The 14,767-nt window shown below is 37.7% G+C and overlaps 1 protein-coding gene across 4 annotated transcripts in view; it reads left to right on the top strand.

The window, feature by feature from the left end:
• ankfn1 (ankyrin repeat and fibronectin type III domain containing 1) overlaps window positions 1-14,767 on the top strand; it is a 76,605-nt gene that overhangs the window by 26,530 nt on the left and 35,308 nt on the right. For 3 of the 4 annotated variants that reach the window (XM_056771435.1, XM_056771434.1, XM_056771433.1), the window contains exon 6: window positions 7,398-7,435. In XM_056771435.1, coding sequence (XP_056627413.1) covers window positions 7,398-7,435 — 38 coding nt within the window. Of the gene's footprint in view, window positions 1-7,397; window positions 7,436-12,364; window positions 12,400-14,767 lie in introns of those variants that run through there. The other variant, XM_056771436.1, reaches the window with a different exon arrangement.

The following is a 14,767-nucleotide window of genomic DNA, read 5'->3' as shown; positions in this document are numbered from 1 at the left end:
TAGATAAATCATTGTCAGTTTTTAAATATATTTCATTTTAATGCAAACTTTTTATTAAATATTGTATATCACATATCTCATTTTTCCTCAATTATGTGGAACCTTAGGCTAAACCTTAGATGAATCAGTCAAAGTGAATTACAGTATTAATAACAGTAATTTACAGTTATACACCCCCAGAACACACATCACGGGCTGATATTATGGCAACGCTCACGCTTGCTTTTAATTTGTCCAATTACATGCAACGCGGTGCAGATGCTTTTTTCTGTATTGGGTTTTTTCCCAAACGTGTCATGAAAAACATTTACATTTATTCATTAAGTGCCAGATGCTTTTTTCAAAGCGATTTACAAATGAAGAATGCCACAACACGAGTGCTTCATCCCATTTCATTAAACACAATTGCGTTTCCTGTTGGCTTATTGTCTCTTATTGTTCCACTCTAATGCACCGGTGAAGAGAAGTTTTACTACATTTTGTGACTCCAAAAACAGGATTGTTCTGTGTGTTTTGAAATGGAGAATTGGAGCGGGATTTGTCTGACGTTTGGTAAGACCATGTATATGCCTGTCTAAGCTTATATTTTGGGGTGCTGAATGCTTTTACTGCCTGTCTGTCATTGTGTGAGATTCAGACGTGAGAGTGTTTGTTCTCTGCATTTATCTATGTGGCGTATGCCGTTTTCAGTTGTGCGCTGAGACATGGAGGTGTCAGAACACCTGCTGGTTTAGGTTGAGCTTTCAGACACCTGATTTGTAGGCTATGCCTCGGTAAATGGGTAGCTATGGTTCTTTTTTTCCATGAAAGAATTGTACTCTTATAAGATTTTGATTTTTTTTTATGAAAATATTTAAACCCATCGTATGCCTTCCATGTTCTGAATATAGCATGTTTCATATGGGTCACTTTTGTGACTTTGTGGTTGGTCGCTGTGTACTGTCGTTGTACAGAAAGATTTCTTTAAATCTGTTATATTTGCTTTTAGCCACAAACACAATTTTTTTACTTAGAGTTTTAAATTTCTTTAAATTAAGTTTCACCTTGCTGCGAGTACAGTCGCTACGATCGTTGTTTGGTTTTATGTCTGCATGAACTAACTTGTAGAGACCTGTGCCTTCGGTCTCTGTTTTGCCAAAGGCAGTATCAGCTTATTGTCTTGGTGCATGTTTAAAGTGATTACAGCCTTTCCAGGCTCCTTTAACTCACACAGATTGACAGCTGTCACCCTTGAACCGCTGTATTAGCCCAGGAGGTCCACTGACATTAAAAAACAGGCGCAGACGAGAGCAACCCCGCCCCACACTCCCAATACAGCTTCCTGAGTGTGACATTTCACCAAAATCAACAAGCTGTCGATAGCAATTCTCTCTATTAGAAATCTCAAAGCCACTAAGCTCAAAGCGCTGGCCGGCTGACATTTGCTGCTGGCCGTGTTCACATTTTCACACGGTTTTAGAGTGCTCTATCATTTTTGCTGGACTGCGTTTGATCTGGTTGTTAAAGACGAGTGGGACCAAAGTGTCTTTAAGGCTGTCTAGTTTTTTTTTATCAACAGCTGGCCTACCTACCTGAAATTTTGTTAAATAGTTTTCATTTTGAGGTGAACTATCACTTGAAGCTTTCAAGATGCAAAATTTAAAAGATGTCTGACATAAAATCTTGATCCCTCTCATATTCTGTTAGAAGAATATCAATTTCATCGAAGTTGCACATTGTGCTGTCCTTCTGAAACCTTCTGTCTCCATGTTACGTGTTTTTATTGCCATAAATCATTATTATTAGTCACCCTTTATGTGTGTCACTTGGTTTTGCAGTTATCTAAGCAATAAGAAGTATTAAAAAGTTCTTTTCAACTTTGTACTTTTTTAATGATTAAATACTGTGTTGTCAGTCTTTTTTCCATATTAAAAACTTTGAATTTAGACATCCAAGGTTTTGGAAGGACGGCGACGGAATTCTCAACTAAATTTATAAAAGAAATCCTTTGTTTGCATCTTTTCACAGAATTGTTTTGCAGTGTTGGTGATCAAAGAAGTCCTCAATCTTTAAAAAGCGGAAGAAATGTTAAATTCTTGACTGTTCTGCACTCAGTAATACAAACATACATCCATGTTTATTGTATAACATTTTTTGGGATCCAAGATCATTTTCGAGTGAGATCCTGATGATAAAAGTAAAATTAAAATATTAACCAGTTAACCTAAAGAAAAATCTTTTTAGTGCTTTGAATGTCGTGTAGAATGAAACTTTTCTTTTGTATTTGTTTTGCATTGAAAATGTAATTGACAAGTAGTTTGAGTATTTGGTGGCTGGTCCATTGCCTCCTAGTTATAACTGTCATAATCCGGTCCTTGTCAAGAGATTTCTAGTTTCTGGACTGGGTCGTGACGGTACCATGTCTTTGTGTTTGTTATGTAATGTGTGGAAGCACATGGACTTTTTTTTGTTTGCCTTGTGCTCTTATGTTGCGAGTCCTAGCCCCGCCCCCTCGTTTCCCCGTCTATCTTCCCGTAAGTGTTTTATTCCCTCCACCTGCCCATTGTTATTATCCCTCGTTTGTTTCCCCTATTTATGCCTCTAAAGTAACAAAACATTTAGGTGCACAGGCAATTTCATTTTTTTTTAAAGAAACAACTTCAATTTGGCACCGTATAGCATGCACAAAAATTATAAACTAAGATTATTGGTTATTATCGATTATACCTAGGGGGCTGTTGAATTGCCTGGTGAACATTCTATGTGTGTGCATTGTTTTTCAGGAAGTGCACATCTATAAATTAGTTCCAGATCTGTCAACCACAAAGAAATGCAACACAGAAACTTTTATTCTGCGCCCAACAAGTGTCAGGTATGCCAGACTCCCCCCCTCCAAACGACACCTGATGAAACATTTACGTAGACTCGCACAGCCTAACATCACCTCAGAACCGAAAGTAAAAAGCGGCACACTAAATGGCGAGTTAGCGTATTCTCCTTTCTTATAACAGGAAACGGTGCTCAGTTGACTAGCATGAAATGCAGCCGATCGCAGGTAATGTCACGTAACATAAATGGAGGCACATTTGGGAGTCGTAGTTTCTAATTTAATTGTATTTAAATGGGTTATGAGTTTAGATCCAGTCGCTCCAGTGCAGCTAAATATTTTTTCACGGTCACACAGTCGCAAATTAACTGAAATGGTCGCAGTGTAGAGCCCTGTAATACCCTTGTGTTTTCAGTCCTGTTCTGGTACGTTTGGGTTATGCCCCGTGTCTGCTTTTCCTGCCTTTACTTGTTAAATCTGAGAATTTGTGTTTATTCAAGTTTTTGTATTCTGTTTGCCCCCTCGTGGGTAGTCTTTGTTTTGAATTGTGTGTTTTGATTTTGCCTAGTTTGATGTGTTTGCCCTATCGTGGGTTTTTGTTTACTATTAAATACGTTTTTGTGCTCATCTGCCGTCTGCGACTGGGCTCTGTCCTTGAGAATCCTGAAAATAACATTCTTTATGGGATGTTTACACATTATCAGATATTGAGGATCAATGTGTTAAAATCCAGCCCACCATTTGCAGTAGTTTGTAATGGAGTATTTGGGGAATTGGAAGTCAGTTTGTTTCATGCAATTTCCCTCTTAATGATGGTTGTCATTAATCTCTAGCTGATCTCATCACAAGTCTATGTGTGCAGTTAAACAGTGCTCGTGGGGGATGCGATGCCTCTTGAATAGACTGACGACGTTTCACACTATGAGCTTTGGTAGGAAGTATGACTTTGGTTACAGACGCCGATGAGTTTGGAACAGAACATCATGTACCACACACTGTGGCAAAGGGTTCCATGTGTCATCTTCATTGGAAACGGATTATGCCTGTTTTGAACATCACAGCTACATGAGTCACATCATGCAAGATGTGTTCCTTCATTATGTGAAAAATGTTTTTAGTGCCTTTTGAAAATAGTGTCATGGCTGCCAATCTTTTTGTGGCAATGAAAATGGAGAAGGCATATCATATCAATATGATTTTTGATGAATGATTTATTTTTACAAATTAATTATCAGATTAATTAGAGTGAAAATAAAAATGATGGCTGTCAATGTTAATGCGTTAACGCAGGCGATTAATGCTATTCAGATTAACGCTTTCAAATATTAAAGCAATTGATGCAGAATCTATTTATTTTGTCATCCTTTGTCCAGTGTTCCATAATATAATCACGCACTAATTCATGTAAAGGTTTTTAATCCATTTAAGCACAATTTGATTTGAAACATTTGTTTTGATTTTCTTCAGTGTAGATAGACAGCTTCTAGCAACGCGACACTGAATTTCTGTCAGACAGCGCACCAATATTAAGTTCTCTTTCGTGCTTGAATGAACAAAAAACACACAAGTTTTGCCCATTTTGTCTAGCATTTCGTAAGCACAGATTTCCACGTGTTAAATAAAGTCCTAAATGAATTCAAAGAGTTTTGAAAATGGGAAAGGGCGTCAGATCTGCGTAGAGCGGCAGCTCTAAAAGGGCCCGCATTCTTAAACCTGCTGCTGGGAATCCTTTCATTAATGTTTATCAAAGAACAAAATAGGAGAGCAATTCAGTGTGTTTTGTAGCTTTAATTCTTTGTTTAATTTTGAATTTAGCATTAAAGACTGTGAAGTGTTTGAGAACTTAATTCAATTTCTTTATATTTTCTACCTGTTAGACATGATAGCTTTCAATTATACTGAACTTCAACGTTGAACGGCTATAATTAATATTAAAACAAAGAAAAAATAATACATTTAAATGAGAAGTCAGTTACAGTACTAATATGTCGGCTTTCATTCATGAATGTATGTTGTGAAATAAATCAGTTGTTTCTACATTAATATAGAGAGTAAATGTGAAATTATTAGAATGCAATTTTAAAACATTAATATTATGTGCGATTAATCGTGATTAATCGCAGAAAAAATGTGTGATTAATCAGATTTTTTATCGATTGACAGCACTTAGAAGAATAGTCATTTATTTAACTTCTTGTTAAATAAAGAAGTTTTATTTACGAAAAAAAGTTTTCAAAATGGGCAAAACTTGTGTTTTGTTCATTCAAGCACGAAAGAGTACTTAAATAAAGCGCTTTGGGTGTACAGTAATGCACAATAAAGCGTACAGTAATGCACAATAATGCACAATAAAATAACTGTCAGTATTTTGCTTCAATGGCAGCCTGTACTCAACTCAAACTTTCATGAAAGTTTTGGCAAAATCTGAAATCTGTTTTATTTCAAGATGTCCCAAAGACCTTGTGTTCTTCATTGAAATTCATTGAATTTGAAATGTTTATCCAAAGGGGTTAAAAGTGTGCTTTAAAATTTGCTGTAAAATTTTAATGACCTAGATTTTCTCAAAGTTTTGAAGTTTTTCTATATTTTTTATTCTTTTTATAGGTGTTCAGTGTGTTGTTGGACTTTGAGTACAACCTTGATATTGTTGTGTAGCTATTGAATTATTGAGATGTTTTTTTAAAACATTGAATGGCAGAAGCACAGGCTGTTTCAGGTATGCTTTGCACAACCTCAGATAATGATTTAATGATTGCTCATTTGTTCTGTTTGGTTTGGTCAGGATAGGGGAGATTGTTTTGTGGATTTGGAACGGAAAGATCTTTCTAAATCATATTAAGCGTTATTAAGCACTGCTTTCATGAGAAATTACTTCATGGTCTTATTTCTTTAAACCAATTATGCATGTAAAGTGAAGAGCAACTGTGTATTTACGGTTCATCCATAATACAGACAAGACAATATTATTAAACATAAACTAAGGTTGCGTTCATATTTTTTTGTGTCTTTTGGTATTTTTGGTCCGGACTAAAAGATAAAATAAAAATGTAGTCCTGGTTTGCTTAGCGTTCCTACCTTAAGTAGCAACCTTAAGATATTGAACCTAACAGCTTACGTGTAAAGTCGCAACATGATTGAACAGCTTTTATGATTTATATATTAAAATGGAACTCACCGGACATACAGAACAATGCTGTGTGCTGGGTTATGTGGTCAGTGTATGCCTGCGTATATGAGAGTATCTAGAAAGCTGGTATTCGTGAAGACCTAAAAGCAGTCAAAACGGCACCAGGAAACCCTCCATTACATGCGGAGGCACAGATCTAATTAATAGTCCTTTTATATTATCACATCACTTGATTTTCGGGTCGTATGTTGTTACCACTTCCTGTTTTGGTCTGGTTTTGATGCCTTAGGTCTGTGTTGCGTTCATATTTCAATCGAACCCCGCCAGAGTGGTCTCTGTTCGCTTGTTTGGTGCGTACCGGGGTTCGGGTGGCAACGTTTACAGTTACACAAATAAACCGCACCTACAGAGCAATCGCACCAGAGTTTGATTTAATCGAACCAAACATGGCATATGTGAACACTCCCTTAATGTCTTGACATTTTACTCTTTGTAACAGGTCAAGCTAAATTTTACTAAACGGTTTTGTGTTCTTTTAGCGTAATGTTACTTATTATACATTGTAACCTTTGGATGAGTGAAATATGTTGCTAGCTGATCCAGTTCGAGCCCATGTAGACAGCGCTTATGCTTGGCTTTAAATGTCAAATGAAAGAATTTGCACATCTTCAAGAAAGGTAATTTTCAAAACATATTCTGGAAAGTTGCTATGACAACAGCGAGGCTGCCATTCCCAAGCGTGAAGGCACTGTTTCCTCTAGCAGATGTGCATGGTGGCTGCATTGATTAATTAGACAATGTAATATTTCTGTTTAAATAAATGACATTGTGTTTAGAAGAAGGTGCTGATTTTGTTAACTGTCAGTACACAAGTGATGAGGACCATTCCGTACACATCTGGTGCACATACTACTTTACTTTGATGTCTTCTGTGGAAAAAGTAATTTATGTATTTGTTTCATGCATTTTTGTCAAGTTGACTTATGTGTACTATAATTCTTCCACAAAATGGCATAAAAGTGGAAAAGGCTTCTTTAGTGTATCAAATGATTTCCATACAAGTTTACTAAAGGCACAAAACACGTTATGAATCTTGAGGATTGAAGTTTTAAGTACATTGATCAAACAGTAAGTACTGTCCAAAATACAAAGTCTCCACAGTCTCAAACATTTTGGGTTATTTACAACCCGTGATTGGGTCAAAAAGGGACAAACCCAAATGTTGGGTTATAATTGAACCTATGCTGGGTCTTTAAGCCCACAATGTTGGGTTGTTTTAACGCATGGTTGGGTCAGATATTGACATTTTCTAGGTTAATTAAACCCATCAGTTGGCTTTGTCCCTTTTGACCCAAACATGAATTGAAAATAACCCATAATTTTTTAAGCGCACTGCTGTTTAAAATTGTCCATTTTATTCAACACAAAATGTTTCAATCTCTACTTTTTCCTTTCGTTTTGCAGAGTGTTGGAGCCTCTGGCAGATACGAAACCCATAAAACGTAAGTGCTTTATTTTACCTTCATTAACTTAATTACATTGACAGACAAAAAATAGGGGACAAAATTGACACAATGAACAGATGTTATGTTGAATTGATTGTGGTATTACGTGTCGTGTTGTTCACAAATCTAAAATTACTGGTGGAAATAATGTTACTTTGAGTGTGAAGTAGCCTATATTTCGATCAAAAGATGCTTAAAGTAAAAGTTCAACCAAAAATGAAAATTCTGTCATGATTTCCTTGCCCTCTTGTCAATTTAAACTTGAATGACATTCGTTCTTCTGCAGAACACACAAAAATGATATTTGATGAGATGAGAGTATTTAAACTTTTAGGTGAACTATCTCTTTAATATCTTTTGTCTGTTAATGAAACCTTCAAATAAACACAAACACTCTGTATTGTCTTTACCTACTGTACATGTCAGTGACTTCCAGTTATTAGAAGGTCTTACGAAGAAGTTACACTTTGTGCTTCGACGACCTTCCATCCGCTGCGGTTCGCACCTGTCATCCAATCAAAATGGAAAGAGGAGCAAGCATCTATTCCATAGTTTATCCATTCTTTATTATTGAACGCATGTCAGTGGTAGGTTGTTAGGAAACAGAAGCAGCCGAAACTGCGAGTGTTACATGTGCTATTATTAGAACGTAATTGGCTGCTCTGGTCACCTGCTTGGGCTTCATAAAGCTAAGCTGGCTTTTTTATGTCCAGACAGGCACAGCTCTGAGGTTATTTTTATCTTGTTCGGCCGCTGGCTTATTTATACGTTCATTAATTCATTTATTTATTTAAAAGCAGTGCAATTCAACAGGAGCTGATTTTTTTTCTAAATGGAAGTTAACACTTGATACAGTTTTCTCAGACCTTAAAAGCGTTTACCGCCATAAAAGAAAAGAAAACTATAACCCTGAGTCTGTCGGAAGCTGCTCTCTTTGTAAATGGTTTCGGTGTAAAGCTTTGCAGTTGTCATTCCTTTGATAAATTTACATTTTACAGTCGAGCTTTGCTCTCAGCTCAACATGGAGAAAAAGCTCTTATGAAATTTTTAAGCCGCTAACCTGTGTGTGTTTGTTTGGCTAATAGTGTGTTTTCATGCGCGTTCCTAACAGCTGCAGAGGGAAGCTGTGCTGAATGCTTCCCTCCTCGGAGAGAATCTGCGCTGCCTGCAGACTGAATCAGTGGAGCCCATGGTGTCCATTAAGAAATATGGCTCTAGTATCGTTGCCATGGAGATGAAACTCAATGGAAGCTGCGTTTCAGCTTCAGGAAGACCTAATCAAGTCTTTCGGCTTTCATTTCATATAAAGCACAGCCACCTCGTGAGGAAAGAAACACCAGATAGCGGAATATTGTTTTGCAATTCAAAAACTTTTATCTGATGTGACAATTTTCCATAACATGCATTATGCATGCTTTTATACAGTGTAAATACAGAAGAGGCTGAAATTGTGTTTTTGACCAATACAACTAATCCTGTCAGTATTGCGCAAAATATTCAGATATTGAAGGAAAATTGTGTTTCTTAAGAACATGCGATGGATTCACAGATAGAAATAAATGCGATTGCACGTTCATTTCCTGTGAACGATGATAACATCAAGCCAAGTTGACATCTGCTAGATATATGCTTGGTCAGTCGAGACGCTCCGTGGCTCAGTTTTCCTTTACTGATGAATACTGAACTTGACATGAGAGGCTTTATGTCAGTAAAAACAATGCTTTTGATGTCTGAGTCCTGTGACACATTTTTGGAGCCAACAAATCTTCAAGCTATCCTCTGGTTACAGTTCCAACTTTGTTCATGGTGCATTGTCCTTGCTTAGGCTGATATGAACTGTTGGAGATCATATTTTCGGTATATATAGAGTCACTGTAGCCTGACTCAGAGTAACTTGAGTTAAGGATGCTTACGTAAAGTTCTCTATGATGTTTATATCAGCGTTATACCACACTTGACTTTTATTGACTGAGTCATAGTCCTTAAAAAGTACCAATAGTTAGGCTTCACAAAATTTGTTATTTAGTCACAATGAGTCACAGGTTACAAAAAGTATTCACATCTACTTATTATTTATCTGTCATGTTGCTCAACTTTTAGTTGTTCGCTTTAACCTAAAGTGACTTGAAATGCACTAGACTGGTTTTCCACTTTTACACCCTGATTTGAATGGTGGATGTTTAAGCATCCACCACTGAAGGTGTTGAAACTGCAACGCTCTTAAAACATTCATTAACTCATCAACCAGCTGCATCTTTCTAACGCTCCATGGATTTGGACCAGGATGATAGCTTCATTGATTGTAATGGCAAAGATTTGCTTTGATGTGTTGCGGCGCGCTGCTCCCATTTTGTGTAAGCTGCTAAAAATGTTGTGTTTTAGTTGGAACTTAAAAGGTTTTTCAGCAAGATGCATTAGCAAAGAACATGTTCTTTATTAAAGATCGGGTAACCTGCTATGTCATGCATTCGGACTTCTTTGCACTGTTAAACATGCTTGCTTCTCATGCTTAACATGGGCAACTTGTTAAATAATTAGTTGGGCATATGACACAGTATTTCTGTGCTTGATACACTCCCCCAGCACTCCAACTTGTTTCGGAAAGTTTTTTATAAGTCTGGATCCCTGATAAAAAACCCGGATCCTATTCATTTTATTTGTAGATTCTCCTGGAAAAGCAAGCCCACGGCAAGGCGAAAGAAATAACCTGATCACAAGCCAACCAATGAGCGTTAGGTAGACCCACTTATCAAAATTGGCTGCGCTGCGTCAAGATTGGCTGCGCTGTGGGGCTTGCAGCTGCAGTGTGTTACTCTTGCGATAGTGAGAGAAGCTGAGGTGTGTTTGTGTTTTCATGGTACTTCAGTGATGGATGTCTGTGGCGAGGGGGGCGTGGTTTAGCAAAGTCTGCATAATAGCGCCACCGTTCTCCTCTCTTCCCGGGTTTCGGCACCAGTGTAACAAAGTTCGATATGATTGAAGGAAGGAGACAGGGTCTCTGTCTCTTCACTGCAGACTTCACCAAACCACGCCCCCCTCACCACAATGTTATATGAATGGTTGTTATTATGCTGGATATTTGCAGATCGTTTGAAACTGATAGATGGCGCGGTCCCAGCACTAAAAGATGCCATTCATGAACTGCACGTGATACGTCAAACTTAGTCATATGTCTGTGTTTTGTTGCCAATTGGCGCATACGTACTTACTGTAAAAAACATGAAGGTATTATGGCGATGATGTATGTGGGCTCGTGTTGTTTTTCCATCCCACCTGCCTCATCCTTTTCCGGAAATAATCGTACAGCTGTATCTCTCTTTTTAGAATTTGATCAAACTAGATACTCTTCGAAGATACGACATATGCAATACTACTGTAAAGATTAATATGAGATTGGCAGAAACTGCGTTTGTTATCTGATCTTTTATTCTTTAGAAAACTATTTATATACAACAACAGGGCTTTTCACACTGCGCTTAACCCCGGGTTATCATCATTCTAAACCCCGCCTTTAACCCCAGATAAACAAACGTTTCACACTTGTAATTTTGAAGCGGGTTAGCACCACGTTTGTAGGGTTACCCCTGCATTTCGGTGCCAAAAGTGTGCAGTTGGAAACGAAGCAGGGCTAGAATGATGCGACTAAACGCTTAGCATCTTCTTTTGTGTTCGTCAATGGTGGCCAAGAATTTCATGGTTTGGTTTCAAGCATTCTTCAAAATATATTTCTTTGTGTTTATCACAACAATTTTTTTACAAATGTTTAGAACAACTTGAGGGTGAGTAAATAAAGACAGAATTTGCATTCCTTTCAACTATTCCCTTGTGAACTCTGGACCAAATGGTTGTTTGGGGAACCAAAAATGGTATAACACCTTTATCACCTTTATCATTTCAGTGTATAGCAGCCTACATTTATACAGCTTTATTTATTTTTGCAGTAACCAACATGACATATCAACAACCTCATTTATAAAGTCACGCATCCATTCGATGACTCACTGAAAAACCCAGGGCAGTATTTTGGCTCTTCCTAGCGTAGACTTCCCACAGTTTTTCTGTTCATCTCAGTAGCTTTTTTAAAACGAATCGCTGTCCTACATATGTTGTTCTTTTAGCCTGAGGAATCCAAACGCGTTATCATAGATATAACTGCCTGTAAACCGTGTTTTTGAGTTTTTCAACAGAATGTTAATAGAACCTACAAGGCTGTTTTCCCGATGAGATGTGCCTCTTCGAATTGTTGCAATGCCCTTTGTTTTGCCAGCCATGCAAATGGAGCACTTAGCCTTGAGCTCCGGATAGGAGCTGCACACAAAAGCACACAAGGGGGAAGAAAGCTGTGTTCGCGCTCGTCGTGACTCTGTGCGCTCCCTTCTGAATGGATACGTGGTCTATTATCCTGTATCCTATTATCCTGTAACTCCTCCTCTGCGGATCCGTCACGAGAAAGCCAGCTGGAAAGTGAGACTTGCCTCGGTTCAGCGATTTCGTTTGGTTGTGTAACAAGCCTTGAGACGAGAGTCCTTGAGTACCAACCAGCATAACCTGTTACTGATTCTGGTTTTAAGAGCTGTTTTTAAAGACGGCAACAACAAAAAAAGCTTGTAGTTAAAGTCTTAATTCCTTTGATCTTCTCCATCTACATCACTGTTCACACCTGTTTGCATATAATTCTTTGTCGCTCTGTCATTCTACACCTTACCTATAAAGACGTTTGTATATTATTACCAGCTGGTCTGGTTTCTTCATTGTGTCTTTCCAGTATCACTTCCCTTTGACTTTAGAAAGAGATTCAGCAGTGTTATACCGTGACAGTGTCATTTGTCTTGCTTTTGTGAATTTGTTACTGTGTCCCTTCGCTGCCAGACCTGAGAAATTGTGGTTATAAACAGCAATGTTGCACGAAGGAATTCCTGTAGGCCACACGATGTCACGCTCGGCACAAAAACGCTGCACAGGTAAACAATCTCTCCTGATTGGTGTAGTCAAGAAATGCTAATTAACTCATTTATTTACTTCTTATCTACGGCGACCAAGAACCGAGCGGCGCACAATGATGCTGTAATTATTTTAATGCCCATAATACCTTTTCAGGGATTCTGCTCATAGTAATGATGACATGGGCGTCTCGCTGTAACATTAATGTCAGTTTTCATTAAGCGCACACGTCCCTTGAATGCTCGCATGCAAGATTGCGAGAGCTTTGCTTTTAAGCTGCAGCTATGGAAACAGCTTTGTTCTGCCCTCATGGAAAATGTTCTTTTACATTTTTGCCATTAAATTTGAGCTGTTTTGACGCAGCTCCCTCTTAAAGTGTGCTGCCTCTTGTCCCTGTGTGTCATTTTAGCATACGTTTTGAGTATCGCAAATGGAACACTGATATTCCTTTAAAGCCTGCGTTGACGGTTAATATATGTATGAAGCATCAGTGTTGAATTGATGTTTTTTGGGAATGTTTCTATGAATTGTGATTTTCATCTAAAGTTGAAGCAATAGCGAACATTAAAGTTGGGTTTCCTGATCTTATTTAAATAAAAGTATCCCTCAATTAAGGGATAACCCTTATGTCATTCCAAATCGGTATGACTTGATTTCTTCTGGGGAATGCATAAGAAGATATTTTGAGGAATGTCTTGTGGTTTTGCACCCGTTGAGTGGAAGTCAATGGGGTCTAGTGTTGTTTGGTCAGCTTTTGTGTTTCGCAGTAGAAAGGAAAATTGGAATAATTGAAAAAATGGAATTTGGTAATAATTTTTGGGTAAACCAAAAATAATTTTTGGCTTCAGAATGCATTGCAGAATGTATTACATTACCAAAGTGTGTACTCAGAGGAAGAACAGTCGGAACAGTGAATGGCTAATAGCAATGGTTTTGAATGCGAAACAAAAGCCAGAGCTTTTGTCTGACAAATGAAAGCAGTCACTAATATTCTAGTAGGTGGATAATAAGCCATATTAGCACATTATTCCTTTTCTCTAGAGACCTGTTTTCACAGGCTGAATGACTGCAGACAGGGTAAAATTAGCATTTTTGAATCAGAACACATCGTTTCACAGTCAAGCACGTCTGTTTTGTGTTGTTTTGTGGATCAACTCTGGGTCTCGTCTTTAGAACCCAATATTTCTTTTAAAAACTCTTCAAAACATCCCCGGGCAGTTAATGGAACTGTAATTTTCCATCGGCCCCAGGAGACAATAAAAATCAGGACATGCTTTTGTGCACTATGGCACTAAACAGCACAGTCAAGCATTCCAGCTATTAAGTGAGTATTAATGGATTAAAAGCATTACCTGCTGTTATGAGGCACTCACTTATTTAAACATTTTGCTCGAAAACATAAGGGTCGCCAAAAATAAAGACACAAACAGGAATTTTTCCTCCAATGTACTTGTCAGTATTGTTAGGACATGTTGTTGTTGGATTGTCTTTATGAGCATTTTGTGTTTTGCTCTCTGGACACATTTATTTTATATTCAAGAGTTCAAATAGACACTATATACTTAGCTTTTCGTATACGATTTCATCATTGGCTTTTAATTTGTATTGGCTCTGGAGTTAAATCTAGTGTGTTGCCTTCACATTGCCTATACTCAGAGATGCTTTTAACTTGTTGTATGAAACACAAATAGCAATCTGCATGGGAGACAACTAGGTAGGAAGCTCATTTGGTATTTTTGTTCTTACTTATAAGTTTATGCTAAAAACAATTATACTTATCTTGCAGCGGAGTAAGATAAATAAACCTGAATTAAGTGGCGTAGAGAGTAAAGCCTATGTTGGCTACTTCGTATCGTGGTAGGTTCAAATCTGCCTCCTGCTGATTTTTTTCACATCACGTATAAGCCTATCAGATCATAAAGTCATTTATTTAAAAAGATTGAAAGTGGCTAAAGTGTGTTTAATAATGAAGTTGTAGGACAAAAGGTCGGGGTGAACGACTGGCAACGTAACTAAATAGACCTGATGCACATATTGTCCCTCCCACAAATGATGAATAGTCCCACTGATAGTTTATATAAATATTTTATTTCATAAAAGCTGACAACATCTGAAATCAATAAAGAATAAATAAAATGAATTTTTGGATAATGTTTGATTGGCATCGATTATCAGGACTCAGCCTGTCAGTTTGCGGTTGGCTGCCCAGTCAAACTTTTCCAGTTGGCTACTTTAGTGTTAGAAAATGTGACTTTTGGATAGCAGCAAACTCAGTAAAACATTAAAAATCGCATTGACCTGGAAGAGAAGCTCCCCATCTTACCGCCGAGAGCAGCTGAAGAACAAGTTAACCGGATTGTTATGCCGCTGGGGCAAATCAGTGTTGTT

The sequence above is a fragment of the Triplophysa dalaica genome, chromosome 17 (genome assembly GCF_015846415.1).
Source record: "Triplophysa dalaica isolate WHDGS20190420 chromosome 17, ASM1584641v1, whole genome shotgun sequence".
In the NCBI taxonomy this organism is placed as follows: Eukaryota; Metazoa; Chordata; class Actinopteri; order Cypriniformes; family Nemacheilidae; genus Triplophysa; species Triplophysa dalaica.
The sequence above is the reverse complement of the archived record's forward strand: the minus strand, read 5'-3'. Positions and strand labels throughout refer to the sequence as shown.